Source organism: Nicotiana tabacum, chromosome 19 (genome assembly GCF_000715075.1).
Source record: "Nicotiana tabacum cultivar K326 chromosome 19, ASM71507v2, whole genome shotgun sequence".
Taxonomy (NCBI): Eukaryota; Viridiplantae; Streptophyta; class Magnoliopsida; order Solanales; family Solanaceae; genus Nicotiana; species Nicotiana tabacum.
Genome location: NC_134098.1, coordinates 65,299,315 through 65,319,145, shown reverse-complemented (window position 1 = coordinate 65,319,145; position 19,831 = coordinate 65,299,315). Strand labels below are relative to the sequence as shown.

Sequence of the window (19,831 nt, the reverse complement as noted above, 5' to 3'; positions counted from 1 at the left end):
TAATGGACTATCAGAAAACGCTACCAGCAATTGCTAGTTGCGGGAATACAATTCCCTTCCTGGATTGCACAATCATGAGATAAGGTGAAGTATCTTTTGTTTGTTGCTAAACTCAGTTAACTTCTAGCATTGAAAGATTGTCAATTCCCCTTTTTATTCATCTACTGGCACATACTACTCCTAAGCCACTCCAGAAACTGAGATAGATGTTTAGAGTACTGACACTAGCAACACCTACAGCATAAAAGAGGCAAAAACAAGGGATATTACAAAATGAACATGTCACATATAGAGTAAATTCAGCGATAGAAGCTGACAACTAAGATTTATCCAAACCAAAAAGTACGTTAGTATTTATGTGGAATGTGCAAGTAGTGTACATAGAGGATAAATCTAGAGGAGGTAACATTAAAAATGGTCTGGCCATGTCTTATGCAACCTCCAAATGCACCGATCAGTATGTATAATCTAGTTCCAGGATTCAAACATGGATTAAAGATCAAAATGAAAGGAGCAGGCTTATTAAAGGTTAACATTTCCCACATTTAGTGAAAGAATACCAGCATCCAACCTAAAAGTGTAACGCAATGAAACGAGCAGCCTAATACTTTATTAAAATTCGTCAACACCAAGTGCAGGACACACTTCTCTTACAAAACTAAATGTGGATTTTTTTTTACAACTAAGCAAGTAAATTTCTTCTTGTGCCACGGCTGTGAAGTAAATATCAATTAGAGTTATTATGAAAATTAATAAGATAAAGAGCAACTTCTCATAGTCTCGCATATCATCGTGAGCATCAATTCCATCATCCCACTCCATTTTATGTCATGAAGTTATCACAAGGAACGTATATGATGTAACGGCTGGAAACGTTGTGTTCAAATTGTACATGTGAAAAAACTTTCTAATCTCCACCGAGAACCCCAAAAGGAAGGTGCCATAGTTAAACCAAAGAATAAATATAGCACGCACAAGTGACCAGCGCTACCAATAATCCCCACATGAACAAACCCCATCCTTGAAATGGTGAAATCGATTGATGTCTCTGACTAGAATTTCTCTGTTTGCATATTTTGAAATGAGCTTAGTGAAGGAGTGACAGTCTTCACATAATCTCAAGTTCTTACTAATCCTTATAGTCTCTCCTTTACTGTTATTAATCAACCCAAAGGCAACTGCTAATTTCTCACTATGACCCAACAAAATACGTTCTTTCTCCTCTTCTTCAAGATCATACAGCACGATTCTGGTATTTGGCACATACCCATTCTGCTTCATCTCCATTGACAGCTTTAGCAACAATGCATGAATTTGCTCAATTTGTGGGTTAATTTCGTCAACTGACTGGAGACAGTAGATTTTCCTCTTTACTTCAATCCAGCTACAACCAGAGACTTTCCGCAACCCTTTGGCTTCCAAAAGCTTCCTAACTCGTTTTACCTCATCCCACATCCTAGCTTCTGCATAAATGTCAGTCAAAAGTACATAGTTCCCAGCATTTGTGGGTTCAAGCTCAAACAACCTTCTGCTTGCCCTCTCTGCAAGGTCAACATTACAATGAATCCTACATGATCCAAGAAGAGACCCCCAAACTTTGGGTCCTGGTTCAATCCGCATATCTTGTATGATTATAGCCGCTTCTTCTAACTGATTGGCTCTTCCAAGAAGATCAACCATGCAAGCATAGTGCTCCACACTAGGGTAGATATTATGTTCTCTCGACATTGAATCAAACAAACGTTTCCCCTCCGCCACAAGCCCTGCATGACTGCAAGCTCCCAATACACTAACGAATGATACTGGACTTGGTGACACTCCATATCGAATCATTTCTCTAAAAACTTCAATTGCTTTGGCCCCAAATCCATGTATTCCAAAGCTTGAAATCATGGAATTCCATGCAACAACATCCCTCTTGCCCATCTGATCAAACACTCTTCGTCCCAATTCTAGAGCACCACACCTTGAATACATTGTCACAAGAGCACTGAGAACGGGCAAAATAGAGTCGAGCCCTTTCCTAAGTATATATCCATGTAATAGCTTCCCTTGCTCTAGTGCAGCCAGTGCTGCACAAGCTTGAAGAACACTAACCATAGTCACTGAATTTGGCAACATATCATCATAGCTCATCATTTCACGAAAAAGCTCCAATGCTTCAAGAGGTTTCCCGTTCTTTGCATAACAGGCAATCATTGCGCTCCAAGACACCAAATTTTTCTCTGGCATCTCATAGAACAAACAACTTGCATCGCCTACGCGACCAAACCTAGCATATACATCAATTAAGGTCGTCATAATATGAAGATGACGCTCATAACCGTGTCTCAACATGTGGCCATGAATTTCCTTGCCCTTTTCGAGCGATGGCGATGACGATTCAGAAGCAACACAAGCTTTGAGCACGTACGTATACGTGAACCTATCTGATGGGATTCCAATGCCATTCATACGTCTGTAAAAGTCCAAAACTTCTTCACCATGGCCAGCTAAAGCCAATGCCCGGAAAAAGGCGTTCCAAACGAAGATGGTTCGGTTGGAAATTTTATCAAACACTTGGCGGACGTGGTCGATACAGCCCAAGTGGGAGTACACATTAATGAGTTTGGTAGCCAAGAAAGGATCTTGATCGAACCCATCATCAATGAGTTTGCGGTGAACAGTTAAAGCGTGGGAGAGGGAGTGATTTTGGGAGCAGGAAAGGATGAGCAGCTCGTAGGTACGTTGGGTGGGATTGGGCTCCTGAAAGAGGAGCTGAAGGGCTTCTTTCAGATGTCCTTTTTTGCAAAGAGATTGAATTGAATCGTTGTAATTATGGCTAAAAGTAGAAGTAGTGGGTTTTGGGTTGCTGACAATGTGGGTGTTATTGCTGGTGGTACAGTGGATTGAGGTTGGACGATATGAATAAGAAGTGAAGAGGGGACTAGTTTGGTGCAAAAGGTTGAAGGGAAGGTAAGAAGGAGGAGGAGGTTGAAGAAGAGATGGAGGAGGAGATTGAAGCGACCGCATTTACACCATCACAACTTCGATATTTGCTTCAATTCCCGGCAGCAGACTGCGGAGCCAAATAACTCGCTGAAGTTTAAATATTGATTTTTTTTCCTGAATGAACTGAAGGAAAATATCAGTTGGTCTCTGTCTCTTTTATCATTCAATGTTCTGGAGTAATGTGCGCGTGTGAATAAAATTGATCTTATTTGGTTGTAATTTTGTTATTAAAAACATTTACTAAACATATCTGTTATAAAAAAAATCAAATTATGGTGGATGTCTACTCTTCCTCCCTGATCTTCTCAAATACTTAATGACATATTTAATGACATATTTTTATGCTTAATGACATATTCAATGACATATTTTTCTTCACTTTTCATGCATATATAAAGGTCTTGTAATAGATAAGAAAATACACACAATTGAAGAAGAAAATCTCTTCCTTCTCTCTATCTCCATTTCTTGTTCATGTTTTACTAAATTGCTTTTATTTCATAACATGTCTTGTTCATGTTTTACTAAATTGCTTTTATTTTATAACACGTTATCAGCACGAATTGCTCATTTCATGATCTTCTACGTCAAGACTATGTAAATTATAAGCAGGCAATGAGATCAAGTACAATGAAAAATGTCTTGGATGATAATACAAAGATAAGTTTTACATCCATCTAAACTCATTCATACTTTTATATCTTTGCATTAACTTTATGTGCAGTATTTAGTTAAAATATTTTTTTCAATTGTATCCACTGAAATAAAGAACTGGAAAGGTATGTCTTTATTTGCTACATCTCTTATAGGACAAAGATAATATTTCAACGTATATATATGTTCTGACCTTTTACATGCTATGATAGATAATTATTAAGGTAATTTAGTAATAATATTTTTATCATCACATGATGTATTTCATTGAAAGCAAAATTATCAAATATGTACGCGATTTTACAGTACTTTGCAAATTTGGCATTCGAATATACAATCAATATAAACTCATTATAGTTATAATTTATAATAGTCACAGTTATGCATAAGCCTTAAATATTTTTGCTGGCAACATAAGGCTCATTCCTCCGTATTGAATTTTTTTTGGTGAAGTTCTTATAGTCTTTGAAATATAAGTGGTTATACGTTATCTGCACCTTTCCCCTAATTAATTTATTAAAATATAAAAGTGATTGTATCATTTTTAAAAAAATGGCATATATCCTAACTAGCATTTTTGTTGCAGAAGAATTGTTTCAAGATTGAAATAGTTATATATGTCTTCTTGAAAGTTAATTTACTTATGCCTATAATTATGAAGTAATAATATTTTAAAGGCTCGAGTGCGATTCCTAGTGAATTTTGGCCTATTATGCCAAAGATTGAGGGTAAGACAATGGGTTCAAGTCCCAACGCACTATGTTGATGAAAAGACGTTGGATTCAAGTTCCAACGCATTATGGCCTAGCATGCCTTTATATGGGTAAGGCATTGGGTTTGAGTCCTAATGCACCATATTGATAATAATAATAACTAAAGAAAAAATAATGTAATTTTCATGAAAAAGCATGAAGCTTGTCCCACTTGATTTGCTCCATTCTTGAAGTGAATGTGATAGCAGTGCATGATAAGTCTAAATAAAGACAAGTGGTTGACCAATGAATGTGGGCATGCGAAAGGCCAAAATAATAATAGTTATCACTATGGTGCGTGCGAAAGGCCAAAGTAATAATAGTTATCACTATGGTAATTATAAAAAGGGAGAACAAGACAATATTTACCATCAAATTGGTATGAAAAAAAATAAAATAAAGCACATTGTATGATTATACTCCATTCTTTGAAGAGAATGTCACTTGTGATAAACATTGATAATGCATACTTATTCCTGAAAGTGAATGTGAAAATATATATGTGATAAAGATTATGCATAATAATGTACTTGTGCATGGTTGGATAAATACTAAAACTCACCTCTAAGGGAGGTTTGAGACAACGAAAGATAATGAATATTATTGTGTAGTTACATGAATATATCATTGGTCGTATACATGTGATACGCCAAATATTTTATTAAGCCTTATGAAAGTTATTAAAAGCAAAATTAAAGCAAGAAATTATTTTGCTTATGATGATTTTGAACATGACAATTATTATGATATGATTCTCTTTGTGAAGGAGACATTCATTATATGGATGGTGTGACAAAAGATCTTGTAGTACAAAAACAGTTAAGAGTTCTGAAAGAACTAATTTGTTACTACCCGGATGAATGAAATTGTTCATAACATTAATATTGTAGTAAGTCTCAAAAGAAATATTTTGATTTACAAATATATTAGCCAAAGTGGTTGGCATATTGAGACTATAAATGAAAAGAAGATTGAATATCTTTATATTACTATAATCATACCGGGTAAATATGAAAGGTTACCTGACTTTTCTTCTATTTGTACTACACAAGTATAAGCATGATGATGCAATCACAAGCCACAAGTAAACTAGAGGTTTACTAAAATAAATATTAGTTGGCATGACCGGTTGACCATCTCGGTTCAATTATGATGCGAAAAATTAATTGAGAATTACATTGGCATATATTGAAGAAATATAAGATTCTTCAAGAATTCTCTTCTGTTGTTTATTCTCATGATATACCAGTTAAGGTTGGGATTGAATCCCTTGATTTATGGAACGAATAAAAGGTGATAAATATGGGCTCAGTCACCTTCCATGTGGACCGTTTACTATTATATGATTTTAATAGATGCATCTATTCTATGGTCACATGTGCATTTGTTATCAACTTGCAGTTTGGCTTTTGCAAGATTGATTGCTCAAATTATTAGAGCACAGTTCCAGAATATAAATTATGATGATTTATCTTGATAATACTAGTTTAAATCCAAGTTGGTTTAGCAGAAATTGTATGCCTCCAATTATATCTAAACCATTGGTTAATGAGAACAAAATTGCCAAAATAAAATTTGGTATGTGATGTATTATTTAATATACAACAGCACTTGTACGCATCTAGCCAAGTTATGATAAGTTCTCCCTATCACAATCGGTTCAGGGTCAGGAACCAAATAATTTTCATCTAGAAATATGAATGTGCTATATGATTTAATTGTTCTACCACAGTACACAAAGATGGATCCCCAAATAAGGCTAGGGATATGTGTTGGTGATTCCAACAATAGGGGGAGAAAATGGGCAGCTGAAAAAGTAATGGATGTAATGAATTATTATGAGTACATCTAGATCCTCGTACGAGAAAATGTGAACTTGAAGTTCAAGTGATAATTCATTTGCAAAATATTGCCAGACGTATTTGCTGACCCAAAATTAAATATTATATCCAGCTGCTAATGCTCCAAATAAAATAAAGTTCATAATGAATAGAGTCTATGGCATGCATGAAGCATAATAGACTAATCGGTTCCAAAGATAAAACTCCTTGAATAAGGAGATGAACAAATGTTCAAGGTAGTCATAATAAGGAGGCAAGTGCTCTAGAAGAGTACCACGACATAACACTTCATAAGACCTCATGGGAGAGGCTCAGGTACCTGAAAATAATAAGATAAAGAGATCTCAATAAGTTATGTCTTTATTGGGTAATAGTAGAACCGATATAAAATGATCGTCGACGATATTGTTAATATAATGTAGCGCTCAATATTATTAATATTGACGAAGATTTTGAGCTCAAATCTGTCATGAAATTTGGACAGATAAATGATTGGCCAAATGAAAAATACGCAATGAAAATTAATTTCACCTGAAAAATATGAAGTTGAACGGATAGTCCCAACACCTGAAAGTATAAAGCCAGTGGAGGTATAAATGTGTTCTTGTGCGGAAAAAAAAGGTCAAGTCGATAAACATAAAGACGACTTGTGTCACAAGAAAATTTATAAATATCCTGACATTGATTATATAGAGACATGTTCTCCTGTGGTAGATGTCGCCATTTCAGGTTTTAATCCGTCAATACAAGAAAAATGTGATATGCGTATAATGGAAATCATTGAAGGATTTAAATTATTCTGAAGCATATTAAGGTTTCCAAGAAATTTATTAAATAAAGCTTCAAAAATTCTTATACGGATTGAAACAATCAGGGCGCATGTGATATAATCGCCTGAGTGAGTACCTGTTGAAAGAAGGGTACAAGAATGATTCAATTTGTCCTTGTGTCTTTATAAAAAGATCTGGATCTAAATTTATTATAATTACCGTGTATGTTGATGATTTAAATATTATTGGAACTCTTAGGGAGCTTCCCAAAGCAGTAAACTATTTAAAGAAAGAATTTGAAATGAAAGATCTTAAAAAGATAAAATTTTGTCTTAGTCTACAAATTGAGTATATGAAAGATAGAATTTTTGTCCATCAATCAGCATATACTAAAATAATTTTAAAGCGATTATATATGGATAAAGCACATCCATTCCGATCTCATGAAAATAATGAAGAGCTTCTTGGTCCTGAAGTACCATATCTTATTGCAATTGGTGCACTAATGTATCTTTCTAACATTACAAGGTCTGACATAACTTTTTCAGTTAATGTCTTAACAAGATATAGCTCTACTCCTACAAGGAGACATTGGAATGGAATCAAACACATATTGCGGTATCTAAAAGAGACTCCCGATATGGGATTATTTTATGGCAATGATTGCAGTCCCGATCTTGTTGTTTATACTGATGCTGGGTATTTATATGACCCACACAAGGCTCGATCTCAAACAGACTATGTGTTTACATATGGAGGCACTGCCATATCTTGGCGATCGACTAAGCAATCAATCGTGGCTACTTCATCTAATTATGCTGAGATAATTGTTATTCATGAAGCAAGTCGAGAATATATATGGTTGAGGTCTATAATACACCTTATTCGAGACAAATGTGGTTTGAAGTGTGACAAACTATCCACAGTTTTGTATGAAGACAATGCAGCATGCATAGCCCAATTGAAGGGAGGATTCATAAAGGGGATAGGACAAAGCAAATTTCACCAAAGTTATTTTTCACACATGATCTTCAAAAAAATGGTGATATCAATGTGCAACAGATCCGTTTAAGTGATAATATGGCTGATCTGTTCACCAAATATCTACCGACGTCAACCTCCAAGAAATTAGTGTACAAGATTGGGATGCGAAGGCTCAAGGATGTGAATTGATGCTCTCATCGGGGGGAGTTAATACGCGTTGTACTCTTTTTCCCTTACAAGATTTTGTCCCACTAGGTTTTCCTTGTAAGATTTTTAACGAGGGAACCAAAAGGCGTATTTCTAAACATGTATACTATTTTTCCTTCACTAGGATTTTTTCCCATAGGGCTTTTCATAATAAGATTTTAACGAGGCACATTATCTATGGACATCCAAGGGGGAGTGTTATAAGAAAAATTAAATTATGGTGGATGTCTACTCTTCCTCCGTGATCTTCTCAAATGCTTAATGGCATATTCAATGACATATTTTTATGCTTAATGACATTCAATGGCATATTTTTCTTCACTTTTCATGCCTATATAAATGCCTTGTAATAGATAAGAAAATACATACAATTGAAGAAGAAAATATCTTCCTTCTCTCTATCTCTATTTCTTGTTCATGTTTTACTAAATTGCTTTTATTTCATAACAACATGTCTTGTTCATGTTTTACTAAATTGCTTTTATTTTATAACAATATCTATATAATTGACCGAATTAGTATTATAACCAAATATTGCAACTTGTTGGTTCTCAACTTGAGCTTATAGTTTGTTTAAGATGTGCTATTTTTCTCCACATTAAATATCAATAACCAGTGATCTCTAGAATGAAAATTCTTAAACAGAGGAATAAAAGTATATTCACAAAAAATTCAGTTCAAAGTTTTTAAAGCAATTCTAATTCAAGGTATTATATTTTTTTTTGTAATGACCCGGCCGGTCGTTTCGAGAGTTATAAGCCCGTTTTTACCATTCCTACTTTTTTTGTATTATTAAGCTATATTATGTTATATCGGGTTATGTAGTTCGAGTCCGGAAGGAACTCGGAGTGAAATGAGACACTAGTCTCATAATTGAAAATTTTAAATTAGAAAAGTGGATCGGATATGGACCTATGTGTAAACGACCTCAGATTTGAATTTTGATGATTCCAATAGCTCTGTATGGTGATTTTGGGTTTAGGAGCGTGTCCGGAATATTATTTGGAAGTCCGTAGAGGAATTAGGCTTGGAATTTCGAAAGTTTTATGTTTGAGAAGTTTGACCGGGGGGTTGACTATTTGATATCGGGGTCGGAATCCGATTCTGAAAATTGGAATACCTCTATTATGTCATTTAGGACTTGTGTGCAAAATTTGAGGTCAATCGGACGTGATTTGATAGGTTCCGGAGTTATTTGTAGAAATTAGAAATTTCAAAGTTCATTAGGCTTGAATTGGGGTGTAATTCATGGTTTTAGCATTGTTTGAGGTGATTTGAGGATTTGACTAAGTTCGTATGTTATTTTAGGACTTGTTGGTATATTTGGTTGAGGTCCCGAGGGCCTCGGGTGAGTTTCGGATGGTTAACGGATCAAAAATTGAACTAGAACAGCTGCTGCAATTTCCTTCTGTTGGAAATTTGCTTCTGCCCAGAAATCGAGCCCAAATGTGAGCCCAGATCGAGCTCAGATCGAGGGCCACGATCGAAGCCCAGATCGAGCTCAGAGTCAAGGGACACGATCGAAGCCATGATCGAGCCCAGAGTCGGGGGCCACGATCGAAGGCATGATCGAGCCCAGGGTCGTGGGTCACGGTCGTAGTCCGGGTCGAAGACATAATCGAGGGCCAGGATCGAGAACCAGGATCAAGGGACAGGACCGAGGACCTCGATCGAGGCAGAACCGAGGATGTCTGGGCAGAATTATAAAAAATAGGGATTTCGTCCCATTTGCCATTTTTGACAAATTGGAGCTTGAGGAGAGGCGATTTTTGATATATTTTCAAGGAAAACTTGAGGTAAGTCCCTTGTGATCATTTCTACTCCATAATATTGAATTATCATCGAATAATCTGGCTAGATTATATGATTTTGAGATGTAAATCGAAGATTGGAACTTAGAAATTTGGAAATAAGATTTGTAGATTTGAGGGTCGAGTTGAGGTCGGATTTTGGTAAAATTGGTATGGATAGACTCGTGAGTGAATGAGCTTTCTAGTTTTGTAAATTTTGTCGGATTTCGAGGTGTGGTCCCCGGGGGGCCGGATTTGAGCCAATTTCGGGTTTTGGTCTAATTTTGTAGTTTTTCTTATGGAATTCAACCCATTAGTGCGTATTGATGGTATTGTACTGATTGTGAATAGATTCGAAGCATTTAGAGGTCGGGTCCAGAGGCAAGATCATTGCAAGCTAGAGATTTGACCGGTTTGAGGTAAGTAACTATTGTAAATCTAGTCCTGAGGGTATGAAACCCCGGATTTCGTATCATTCTACTATTTTGAAGTGACGCACATGCTAGGTGACAGGCGTGTGGGCATGCACTGTTGGGGATTTGTGACTTGGTCCATTCCGTAGCAACTGTATCTTTGTTGAAACCATTTGATACTTATATGTTTTAGAAAGAATTTCTGTAAATTGGGCTGAATGCCACGTTTGGGCCTTGCGCCAAAGCTGTTTGGACCCTTAGGGGCTGTTTCTTACCATCCTCTCATTATTTTCAATTGAAAAATCTATACTCAGTCATGTTTATACTTGTTTACCGCATAACTCAGTTTTATGACTCTATTTTGATGCATATAAATGTTTTGGGCCGAATGCCCTATTTTACTAAAATGCCCGAGAGGCTTGAGTTACTTATGACTGAGTGAGGCCGAGGGCCTGATTGGTGAGGATGAGAGTGGATCGGGGCTGCCCGCCTGCAGTATACTTTATGACTGAGTGAGGCCGAGGGCCTGATTTGTGAGGATGAGTGTGGATCGGGGTTGCCCGCCTGAAGCATACTTTATTATTATCGCACGTGAGTTGTCTGTGCAGATTACAACGCTAGGGCTGAAGGAGCCCCTCCGGAATCTGTACACACCCCCAGTGAGCACAGGTACCTACTGAGTGCGAGTATCGAGTGCCGAGTGCTGAGTGACTGGGAGGCAAGAGTGATTGTGAGGTATGCCCGAGTGGCAAGAGTGATTGTGAGGTATACCCGAGTGGCACGAGTGACTGTGAGGTTTGCCCGAGGGGCACGAGTGACTGTGAGGTTTGCCCGAGGGGCTGTATATGAGTGATGTTTTGCCCGAGGGGCTGTTTATGATTTCATCATTTTTGCTCACCTTTGCATTGAGCCTTTGTTTGAAAAACTGTTGGAAAAATGTATTTAAATAATTTTTTTTACTGGTACTGGGTTTAAACAATATGTTTGATTCAAATCCTGATTTTAAAAGCATGTGGTATTTTACTGAGATTTCCTGATATGAACGTTTTATGTTTTATTGCTCGTTACTACTGCTCAATCTTTATTTATTGTTGTTACTTACTGAGTTGGCGTACTCACGTTACTCCCTGCACCTTGTGTGCAGATCCAGGTGTTGCTGGACATGGTAGCGGTTATTGAGTATTCTGGTTGCAGATTTTCTTGGAGATAGCAAGGTAGCTATTTGGCAATCGCAGCCCCTGCTCTTCTCCCTCTTATCTTCCTCTAGTTGTATTTAGCTATTTTCTGGGCTGAGTTAGCCTTGATATTGTTAGACAGATTGTAGTATATGCTCATGACTAGTGACACCCCGATGTTGGGCTTTTCTTTTCCGCACTTCTATTTTTCTTTGATTTGAACTCTTTAAATGGAGGTTTTAGGTTAAATAACCTTGAAATTATCTTTGAAATGGAAATATCGGTTTGTTTTGGAAATGAGTAGGCTTGCCTAGTTCCACGATAGGCGCCGTCATGACAGAGGTTAGTTTGGGTCGTGACAGATTGGTATCAGAGCCTAGGTTACATAGGTCTCACGAGTCATGATCGGGTTTAGTAGAGTCTTGTCGATCGGTACGGAGACTTCTGTATTTATCTTCAGGAGGCTGCAGAACCTTTAGGAAACTTCACATTCTTGGATTCTTGTCGTGCGAATTTTTTTATTCTAGTAATTAAACATTTGTTATTTCATTCTCTCACAGATGGTGAGGACTCGTACTACCGGTCAGGAGGGCCAGCCACCAGTACCACCAGCTAGGGCCGCGAGAGGCCGAGGCCGCGGTAGAGGCCATGGTAGGGGCAGAGGTGCAGCCCGTACAACAGTTGGGGCAGTACCTACAGATCCACCCGTTATCCCAGATCAGGACCAAGTTCTAGTTGTTGATGCACCAGCTCAGGCACCACTTGTGCCTATTGTGATTCCAGGCCTTCAGGAGGCCCTAGCTTAGATTCTGACAGCGTGTACTGGCCTTGCTCAGGCGGTCTCTATTTCGACGGCCGCAACCACTTCTCAGGCCAGGGGAGGCACCTAGACTCCCGTCGCTCGCACACCCGAGCAGGTTATTCAGGGACTTCAGACACCAGAGCTACTACCAGCCCAGCCGGTTGTTGTTGCTTAGGATTATGTGGTTCCTACTATGCATGAGGATGATCAGCGCAGGTTGGAGAGGTTTGGGAAACTTCATCCACCACCTTTCGGTGGCACAGAAAGAGAGGATGCTCAGGACTTTTTGGACAGGTGTCAGAGGATACTCCATACTTCTGGTATTTTGGAGACTTGTGGGGTCTCATTCACTACCTTTCAGTTTTCTGGGGCTACACTTAGATGGTGGGAGACTTACGAGAGGTGTAGGCCTGTTGGCGCAGCACCCCTTACTTGGCAGCAGTTCTCCGTGGTCTTTTTGGAGAAGTTCGTGCCTCGATCCCGCAGAGAGGAGCTGCGTAGACAGTTTGAGCAGCTCCGCCAGGGTGATATGTCTGTGACGCAGTATGAGATGCGGTACACCGAGTTGGCCCATCATGCTATCTGGTTGGTTCCCACGGATAGAGAGAGGATCATGAGGTTTATTGATGGCCTCACTTATCAGCTACAGTTGCTCATGACTAGGGAGCGGGTTTCGGGTGCTACCTTTGATGAGGTTGTCGACATTGCTCGGTAGATTGAGATGGTTCATGGTCAGGAGAGGGTTGAGCGAGAGGCCAAGAGGCCTCGTGGTCAGGGTGGATTCAGCGGTGCTCCTTTTGGGGGTCAGTTCCAGCACGGTAGAGGTCGCCATTTCAGACAGGCTCAGTCAGCTCGGCCATTTCATCGGGGTGCATCATCTGGCCATGGTTCTCACAATTCTCATCAGGGCCACTCATCACTTAGTGCCCTTCCAGTTCAGAGTTCGTCCCGTGCTCCACCTGTTCAGGGCTCTTCCATGCCATGTTCTTCTACCAGTCATCCTGGTGCTAGGGGTTCCCTTCAGTTTCCGCCGCCAGCACCAGGGGGTTATTTTGAGTGTGGGGATCTTGGGCATATGTAGAGGCAGTGTCCTCGTCATCATAGAGGTCTATCTCAGCAGAGGATTCAGCCTCCGACTACAGCACCAGCTACCTCACCACCCGCCCAGTCAGCTCGGGGTGGAGGTCAGTCAACTAGGGGTCGCCCTAGAGGGGGAGGCAGATCAGGGGGTGGTCAAACTCATTTTTATGCTCTCCCTGCCAGACCAGATGCTATTGCTTCAGATACTGTGATTACAGGTATTGTCTCAGTTTGCCACAGAGATGCCTCAGTATTATTTGACCATGGTTCCACGTATTCATATGTTTTCTCGTATTTCGCCCATTTTTTGGATATGCCCCGTGAGTCCTTAGTTTCATCTGTACATGTATCTACTCCTGTGGGTGATACTATTATTGTGGACCGCGTATATCGGTCATGTGTGGTGATTATTGGGGGTCTGGAGACCCGAGTAGATCTATTGTTGCTCAGTATGGTTGACTTTGATGTGATATTGGGTATGGATTGGTTATCTCCATGTCATGTTGTTCTAGATTGTCACGCTAAGACGGTGACGTTGGCTATGCCGGGAATTTAGAGGGTTGAGTAGAGCGGTTCTGTAGATTATGTACCAAGTAGGGTGATTTCATATTTGAAGGCTCAGCGCATGGTTGAGAAGGGTTGCCTATCTTATTTGGCTTTTGTGAGGGATGTTAGTGCAGAGACTCCTATCATTTATTCTATTCCGGTGGTATGTGATTTTTCGGATGTGTTTCCTGCAGACCTGCCGGGCATGCCGCCTGACAGGGATATTGACTTTGGTATTGATTTGGTGCCGGGCACTCAGCCCATTTCTATTCCACCGTATCGTATGGCACCGGCGAAGTTGAAGGAATTGAAAGAATAGTTTCAGGAACTCCTTAATAAGGGGTTTATTCGGCCTAGTGTGTCACTTTGGGTGCACCGGTTCTATTTGTGAAAAAGAAGGATGGTTCCATGAGAATGTGTATTGATTACAGGCAATTGAACAAGGTCACAGTCAAGAACAAGTATCCTTTGCCTCGTATTGATGATTTATTCGACCAACTTTAGGGAGCGAGGGTGTTCTCCAAGATCGATTTGAGGTCCGGTTATCACCAGCTGAAGATTCGGGATTCAGATATTCTTAAAACAGCTTTCAGGACTCGATATGGCCATTATGAGTTCTTGGTGATGTCTTTTGGGCTGACCAATGCCCCAGCAGCGTTCATGCATTTGATGAACAGTGTATTCCAGCCTTATTTGGACTCATTCATCGTTGTATTCATTGATGACATCCTGGTGTACTCTCGTAGCCAAGAGGAGCACGCTCAGCATTTGAAGATTGCATTACAGAGATTGAGGGAGGAGAAGCTTTATGCAAAGTTCTCCAAATGCGCTTGGTTTGGTGGGTTACTACCGTCGCTTTGTGGAGGGATTTTTATCTATTGCATCGCCCTTGACCAAATTGACTCAAAAGGGTGCTCTATTCAGGTGGTCGGATGAGTGTGAGGAGAGCTTTCAGAAGCTCAAGACTGCTTTGACCACAGCTCCAGTGTTAGTTCTGCCATCAGCTTCAGGTTCTTACACCGTGTGTTGTGATGCCTCGAGGATAGGCATTGGTTGTGTTTTGATGCAGGAGGGTAGGGTGATTGCCTATGCCTCGCGCCAGTTAAAGACCCATGAGAATAACTATCATGTCCATGATCTTGAGCTAGCAGCCATTGTTCACGCCTTGAAGATTTGGCGTCATTATTTGTATGGGGTTCTTTGTGAGATCTATACTGATCACCGGAGTGTGTAGTATTTGTTAAAGCAGAAGGATCTTAATTTACGTCAGCGGAGATGGTTGGAGCTACTTAAGGATTATGATATCACTATTTTGTACCATCCGGGGAAGGCCAATATGGTGGCCGATGCTTTGAGTCGCCGGGCAGAGAGTTTGGGGAGTTTAGCATATCTTCCAGCAGCAGAGAGACCTTTGGCATTAGATGTTCAGACCTTAGCAGGCCAGCTTGTCAGATTGGATATTTCGGAGCCTAGTCGGGTATTGGCTTGTGTGGTCTCCAGGTCTTCTCTTTATGACCGTATCAGGGAGCGTCAGTATGATGACCCTCACTTGCTCGTTTTTCAGGACAGGGTTCGGAGAGGTGATGCTAGGGATGTGACTATTGGTGATGACGGGGTGCTGAAAATGCAAGGCCGGATATGTATGCCTAATGTAGATGGGCTTCGAGAGCTGATTCTTGAGAAGGCCCGCAGCTCGCGGTATTCCATCCATCCGGGTGCCGCGAAGATGTACCAGGATTTAAGGCAGCACTATTGGTGGAGGCGGATAAAGAAGGATATAGTTGGGTTTGTGGCTCGGTGTCTAAACTGTCAGCAGGTTAAGTATGAGCATCAGAGACCGGGTGGCTTGCTTCAGAGGTTAGAGATCCCAGAGTGGAAGTGGGAGCAGATCACTATGGACTTTGTAGTTGGGCTCCCACGGACTTCGAGGAAGTTCGACGCTATTTGGGTTATTGTGGATCGGCTAACCAAGTTCGCGCACTTCATTCCAATTGGTACTACTTACTCTTCAGAGCGGTTGGCTGAAATTTACATCCGAGAGATCATTCGCCTGCATGGTGTCCCAGTTTCCATCATTTCAGATAGGGGTACTCAGTTCACATCGCAGTTTTGGAGGGCCGTGCAGCGAGAGTTGGGTACTCAAGTTGAGTTAAGCACAACTTTTACCCTCAGACGGACGGGCAGTCCGAGCGCACTATTAAGATATTGGAGGACATGTTGCGTGCTTGTGTCATTGACTTTGGGGGTTCATGGGACCAGTTTCTGCCACTCGCGGAGTTTGCATATAACAACAGTTATCAGTCGAGTATTCAGATGGCTCCGTACGAGGCTTTGTATGGGAGGAGATGTAGATCTCCGGTTGGATGGTTTGAGCCGGGTGAGGCTAGGCTCTTAGGTACAGACTTGGTCCAGGACGCATTAGATAAGGTGAAATTGATTCAGGAGCGGCTTCACATGGCATAGTCCAGGCAGAAGAGCTACGTGGATAGGAAGGTCCGTGATGTGTCTTTTATGGTTGGGGAGAAGGTTTTGCTGAAGGTATCACCCATGAAGGGTGTTATGAGGTTTGGGAAGAGGGGCAAGTTGAGCCCCCGGTTCATTGGGCCTTTTGAGGTGCTTCAGAGGATAGGAGAGGTGGCTTATAAGCTTGCCTTGCCACCCAGCTTGTCGAGTGTGCATCCAGTGTTTCATGTTTCCATGCTCCGAAAGTATATCGGAGATCCGTCCCATGTTTTGGATTTCAGCACAGTCCAGTTGGAGGGTGATATGACTTATGATGTGGAGCCGGTAGCTATTTTAGATCGGCAGGTTCGAAGGTTGAGGTCAAAGGATATAGCTTCAGTGAAGGTGCAATGGAGAGGTCAGCCTGTAGAGGAGGCCACCTAGGAGACCGAGCGGGAGATGCGGAGTAGATATACATGCCTATTCGAGACTCCAGATATGTTTCTAGACCCGTTCGAGGACGAACGGATGTTTAAGAGGGGGAGGATGTAACGACCCGGACGGTCGTTTCGAGAGTTATAACCCCGTTTTCCCCATTCCTACTTCTTTTTGTGTTATTCAGCTATATTATGTTATATCGGGTTAGTTGGTTCAAGTCCGGAAGGAATTCAGAGTGAAATGAGACACTAGTCTCATAATTGAAAATTTTAAGTTAGAAAAGTGGATCGGATATGGACCTATGTGAAAATGACCTCGGATTTGAATTTTGATGATTCCAATAGCTCCGTATGGTGATTTTGGGCTTAGGAGCGTGTCCGGAATATTATTTGGAAGTCCGTAGAGGAATTAGGCTTGGAATGCCGAAAGTTTTATTATTGAGAAGTTTGACCGGGGGTTGACTTTTTCATATCGGGGTCGGAATCCAATTCTGAAAATTGGAATACCTCTGTTATGTCATTTAGGACTTGTGTGCACAATTTGAGGTCAATCAGACGTGATTTGATAGTTTCCGGAGTTGTTTGTAGAAATTAGAAATTTCAAAGTTCATTAGGCTTGAATTGGGGTGTAATTCATGGTTTTAGTATTGTTTGAGGTGATTTGAGGATTCGACTAAGTTCGTATGATGCTTTAGGACTTTTTGGTATATTTGGTTGAGGTCCCGAGGGCCTCGGGTGAGTTTCGGATGGTTAACGGATCAAAAATTGAACTAGGACAGCTGCTGCAATTTCCTTCTGTTGGAAATTTACTTCTGCCCAGAAATCGAGCCCAGATGTGAGCCCAGATCGAGCTCAAGGTCGAGGGACGCGATCAAAGCCCAAATCGAGCTCAGGGTCGAGGGCCACGATCGAAGCCATGATCGAGCCCAGAGTTGAGGGCCACGATCGAAGCCATGATCGAGCCAAGAGTCGAGGGCCACGATCGAAGGCATAATCGAGCCCAGGGTCGTGGGTCACGGACGTAGGCCGGGTTGAAGACATAATCGAGGGCCAGGTTAGAGAACCAGGATCGAGGGATAGGACCGAGGACCTCGATCGAGGCAGAACCGAGGATGTCTGGGCAGAATTATAAAAAATAGGGACTTCGTCCCATTTGCCATTTTTGACAAATTGGAGCTTGAGGAGAGGCGATTTTTGATATATTTTCAAGAAAAACTTGAGGTAAGTCCCTTGTGATCATTTCTACTCCATAATATTGAATTATCATCGAATAATCTGGTTAGATTACATGATTTTGAGGTGTAAATCGGAGATTGGAACTTAGAAATTTGGAAATAAGATATTGTAGATTTGAGGGTCGAGTTGAGGTCGGATTTTGGTAAAATTGGTATGGATAGACTCGTGAGTGAATGAGCTTTCTAGTTTTGTAAATTTTGTCGAATTTCGAGGTGTGGGCCCGGGGGGCCGGGTTTGAGCCAATTTCGGGTTTTGGTCTAATGTTGTAGTTTTTCTTGCAGAATTTATCCCATTAGCGCGTATTGATGGTATTGTACTGATTGTGAATAGATTCGGAGCATTTAGAGCCCGGGTCCAGAGGCAAGATCATTGCAGGCTAGAGATTTGACCGGTTTGAGGTAAGTAACTATTGTAAATCTAGTCCTGAGGGTATGAAATCTCGGATTTCGCATCATTTTACTATTTTAAAGTGACGCACATGCTAGACGACGGGCGTGTGGGCGCGCACTGTTGGGGATTTATGACTTGGTCCGTCCCGTAGCAACTGTAAAGTTGCATACTTTGTTGAAACCATTTGATACTTATATGTTTTAGAAAGAATTTCTGTAAATTGGGCTGAATTCCATGTTTGGGCCTTGCGCCAAAGCTATTTGGACCCTTAGGGGTTGTTTCTTACCATCCTCTCATTGTTTTCAATTGAAAAATCTATACTCAGTCATGTTTATACTTGTTTACCGCATAACTCAGTTTTATGACTCTATTTTGATGCATATAAATGTTTTGGGCCGAATGCCCTATTTTACTAAAATGCCCGAGAGGCTTGAGTTACTTATGACTGAGTGAGGCCGAGGTCTTGATTGGTGAGGATGAGTGTGGATCGGGGCTGCCCGCCTGCAATATACTTTATGACTGCCCCTCCAGAGTCTGTACACACCCCCAGTGAGTGCAGGTACCTACTGAGTGTGAGTGCCGAGTGCTGAGTGACTGGGAGGCAAGAGTGATTGTGAGGTATACCCGAGTGGCAAGAGTGATTGTGAGGTATGCCCAAGTGGCACGAGTGACTGTGAGGTTTGCCCGAGGGGCTGTATATGAGTGATGTTTTGCCCGAGGGGCTCTTTATGATTTCATCATTTTTGCTTACCTTTGCATTGAGCCTTTGTTTGAAAAACTGTTGGAAAAATGTCTTTAAATGATTTTGTTTTTACTGGAACTGGGTTTAAACGATATGTTTGATTCAAATCCTGATTTTAAAAGCATGTGGTATTTTACTGAGATTTCCTGATATGAACGTTTTATGTTTTATTGCTCGTCACTACTGCTCAGTCTTTATTTATTGTTGTTACTTACTGAGTTGGCGTACTCACGTTACTCCCTACACCTTGTGTGCAGATCCAGGCGTAGCTGGATACGGTAGCGGTTATTGAGTGTTCTGGTTGTAGATTTTCTTGGAGATAGCAAGATAGTTGTTTGGCGATCGCAGCCCCTGCTCTTCTTCCTCTTATCTTCCTCTAGTTTTATTTAGCTATTTTGCGGGCTGAGTTAGCCTTGATATTGTTAGACAGATTGTAGTATATGCTCATGACTAGTGACACCCCGATGTCGGGTTTTTTGTTTTCTGCACTTCTATTTTTCTTTGATTTGAACTCTTTAAATGGAGGTTTTATGTTAAATAACCTTGAAATTATCTTTGAAATGAAAATATCGGTTTGTT

The 19,831-nt window shown here is 40.7% G+C and overlaps 1 protein-coding gene across 1 annotated transcript; it reads right to left on the bottom strand.

The window, feature by feature from the left end:
• Positions 1 to 589: 589 nt before the first annotated feature.
• Positions 590 to 3,164, bottom strand: LOC107777050 (pentatricopeptide repeat-containing protein CRR2, chloroplastic-like). Its single transcript, XM_016597010.2, has one exon. It carries the CDS (start codon positions 3,010 to 3,012, stop codon positions 988 to 990), a length of 2,025 nt encoding a protein of 674 aa, XP_016452496.1. The 5' UTR covers positions 3,013 to 3,164; the 3' UTR covers positions 590 to 987.
• Positions 3,165 to 19,831: the final 16,667 nt, after the last annotated feature.

Coding starts and splice junctions, on each gene's coding strand:
- LOC107777050 (XM_016597010.2), bottom strand. CDS start 3,012: ATGCGGTCGCTTCAATCTCCTCCTCCATCTCTTCTTCAACCTCCTCCT.